The sequence below is a fragment of the Cupressus sempervirens genome, chromosome 4 (assembly GCF_028749045.1).
Source record: "Cupressus sempervirens isolate cs-2001-9-10 chromosome 4, ASM2874904v1, whole genome shotgun sequence".
Taxonomy (NCBI): domain Eukaryota; kingdom Viridiplantae; phylum Streptophyta; class Pinopsida; order Cupressales; family Cupressaceae; genus Cupressus; species Cupressus sempervirens.
This window is the reverse complement of record NC_143121.1, coordinates 233,378,444-233,381,584: the sequence shown is the minus strand read 5'-3', so window position 1 is coordinate 233,381,584 and position 3,141 is coordinate 233,378,444. Positions and strand designations below refer to the sequence as shown.

The 3,141-nt window shown below is 49.2% G+C and overlaps 1 protein-coding gene across 1 annotated transcript; it reads left to right on the top strand.

Annotated features, from left to right (window-relative positions):
• Positions 1–796: 796 nt before the first annotated feature.
• LOC149560866 (cytochrome P450 78A4-like) lies at positions 797–2,533 on the top strand. The gene is made up of 2 exons (XM_089823685.1): positions 797–1,816; positions 1,895–2,533. The coding sequence occupies exons 1-2, from the start codon at positions 797–799 to the stop codon at positions 2,531–2,533; spliced, it is 1,659 nt and encodes a 552-aa protein (XP_089679811.1).
• Positions 2,534–3,141: the final 608 nt, after the last annotated feature.

Sequence of the window (3,141 nt, the reverse complement as noted above, 5' to 3'; positions counted from 1 at the left end):
TGAATAATCTCTACAACACATAGAAAGTAAATGAATTATTGATAAAAACTAAATAGTAAATGAAGAACAAAGGTGAAAATATTAAAACAAAATAAAAAATTTAATAATAACAATGAAAATGCAAAATTCTATAATTGATAACACTATTTCGAAGAACATGAAACAATACCAAGTATAACGTACATTTACTAAATATGCTAAGATCCCAAATTTTAAACCTCAAGCCTAGCCTAATGTCAACTCTCCCACTCTTGAACAAGTACAATCAACCGTAAGGTTCTGTACGATGGCTCTTTGGGAATAAAACCATCATCAATCTCGATGCATTTGCCTTGAATAGAAAATTGAATATGGAGCTCCAAATGGTTCCTGTGAACAAATAGGAATGGGCGTCAGTATCGGAAAGGGAAATTCGAAGAGAATAGGAAAAAGCTCCGTTCTGTTAGCTAGTGATTTCTTTCCTGTATTCACCCTAATAGCAGTGTAGCCCAGCTGGCTTCTTCTCCGGACGAACGAAATTTAAAACCGCCATGTTCCTCTCTAATTCCCGTGTGTTGGTAATATGTTTATTGGTTGTTGGAAATGCAGAAATTTCAAAAGCGAAAAATGGACGGTTGTGCTCCGCCATAGGAAACAGAGCTCTCCAGTTTTTTCTCTCCTCCTTCATTAGGCTTGGGGTTGGGAACTCTATAAAATGGCCCCAATCTAAGTCTCATTCACATCCACATAGAGCTTGTCACTGTTAAGGTCTCGCTAGTCCTCTGCATTTGTCATTGTCATTTCATCCTTTCGTGCAATGGAGAGTGGGAGTGGGAGCTCTGGAGGAGGAAGTTGGTGGCTCTATTATGCCATTCCTGTATTGGCCAAGGACGGGCGTGGGTACATGCTGCACAATGCTGATGACACGATCTTCTCTGCATGGCCACTGTACGCCGCAATTCTGCTGGTGGCCTCCTGCGCCGTTGTGGTTGCATGGATGAGCCCCGGAGGATGTGCATGGGCGGTGGCCAGAAAGAAGGGCGGCGCCGCCATTCCTGGGCCCAGGGGATTCCCCATCATAGGAAGCCTTATCGATATGAGCCGTGGCCTTGCCCATCGCAGGCTCGCTCAGCTGGCTCGCATCCATGGTGCCAAGAGACTCATGGCCTTCAGCTTAGGTTCCACTCCCGCCGTCATCACATCTGATCCCGAGGTGGCTCGAGAGTTGCTCAGCTCTGTCAATTTCTCGGACAGGCCGCTCAAGCAATCCGCCCAGCAGCTCATGTTCGGTCGAGCGATCGGCTTTGCTCCAAACGGTGAGTACTGGAGAATGCTCCGCCGGATTTCCGCCACCCATCTCTTCGCTCCCCGGAGGATCGCCGCCCACGAGCCCGGACGCCAAGCCGATTCCCTGGTCATGCTGAGCAACATTCACGACGAGTATGTTTACGGCGGCGTTGTGCGGCTGCGCCGCCATTTGCAAGCTGCGGCGCTGAACAACATCATGGGCAGCGTTTTCGGGCGGAGGTTTGATATCTGCGGTGAGAGCGAGGAAGTGAAGAATCTGAGAGAGATGGTGGAGGAGGGATTCGAGCTTCTCGGGGCCTTCAACTGGGCCGACCATCTTCCCTGGCTCAGATTTCTCGATCCCCTCCGCATCCACTCCCGTTGCCAAACCCTCGTCCCACGCGTGAGAGGCTTCGTGAAGAACATCATCGAGGAGCACCGACTGAAAGATAAGGATCACGACACCGCCGACGCCGATTTTGTGGATGTTCTCTTGTCTCTGAATGGAGAGGACAAGCTGGACGACGAAGACATGATCTCTGTTCTCTGGGTATGATCGCATCTCGTCATTCTTGAATCCCGTTCCATGTTCTTCTTTCCTGACATTAATCGTCGCATGTTGTCGCAGGAGATGATATTTAGAGGCACTGACACCACGGCGCTGCTGACGGAGTGGACAATGGCGGAGATGGTACTGAACCCGGGAGCTCAGAGGAAGGTGCAGGAGGAACTCGACATTGTGGTGGGAAAGAGCAGGAGCGTGAGGGACTCGGACATATGCAAACTGCCATATCTGCAGGCGGTGGTGAAGGAGACGCTGAGAATGCACCCGCCCGGGCCACTCCTTTCATGGGCCAGACTCTCCACTCGGGACACCAATCTGGGAGATCATGGCAAGTTGTGCGTGCCGGCGGGTACCACGGCCATGGTGAACATGTGGTCGATAACACACGACCCCCTCATCTGGGATTCCCCCGACCAGTTCCGACCAGAGAGGTTTGTGGAGACCGAGGGAGGTGAGAATGTGGACGTGAGGGGGAGCGATCTGAGGCTTGCACCGTTTGGGGCGGGCCGTCGGGTCTGCCCTGGAAAGGCTCTGGGTCTTTCCACCGTCCACCTCTGGGTGGCCAAATTGATGCACCATTTCCACTGGGCTCAACACGAGCAGCACCCCGTGGACCTGTCCGAGGTGCTCAAGCTGTCCTGCGAGATGCTGCACCCACTTCACGCCGTTCCTCTCCATAGGGTTGATCTCAAACAACTCTGAGGAGGAATCACTAGGGTACCCCTCGTTTTTCTTTCTTTTCGTGTTCGAGGTGGCGTCTTCCGGTTATTTGTCGTGTTTTTCTTTTCCTTTACAAGTCTGATGGTTTTGTGAACTCTCGAGACTGTGCAACTGTCTCGGCTCTGAGAGATTCAACTTTGTAGACATTACTTAAGTCTGGTTATGTTTTCCCGTTGCGATAGCCAGTAGCACTTTTGCGGAGGATCATAATTATATCTATCTAGTGGAGTTGTTCAATGCTCCCACTGCTCCTATGTAGCCAACTTTATTAATAATAATAATAATAATAGTGCGAGTTTAGGCATAATTCTTCCTTGTTTTCTTCTGATTCGCTCGTTCTGCAGCGAATTTCGTCTATTCTTTCATGTTAGATCAATCATGCTCGTTCTCTTCAGTGTAGTTCAATCTGTAGATAATTGCAAAGATCAAATGATTTCATCCTCAAGCTTCTGTTCTGAATGGCTGCTCTCTGTAATTACAGTGCTTTGCTAATCTATTTCCGCCATGAACAAATTCCTTTTGCTCTCTATGAGTGCAACTATCACTCATATCTCCCGCTGCTCCTATGTGGCCAACTTTATTATGCTTTA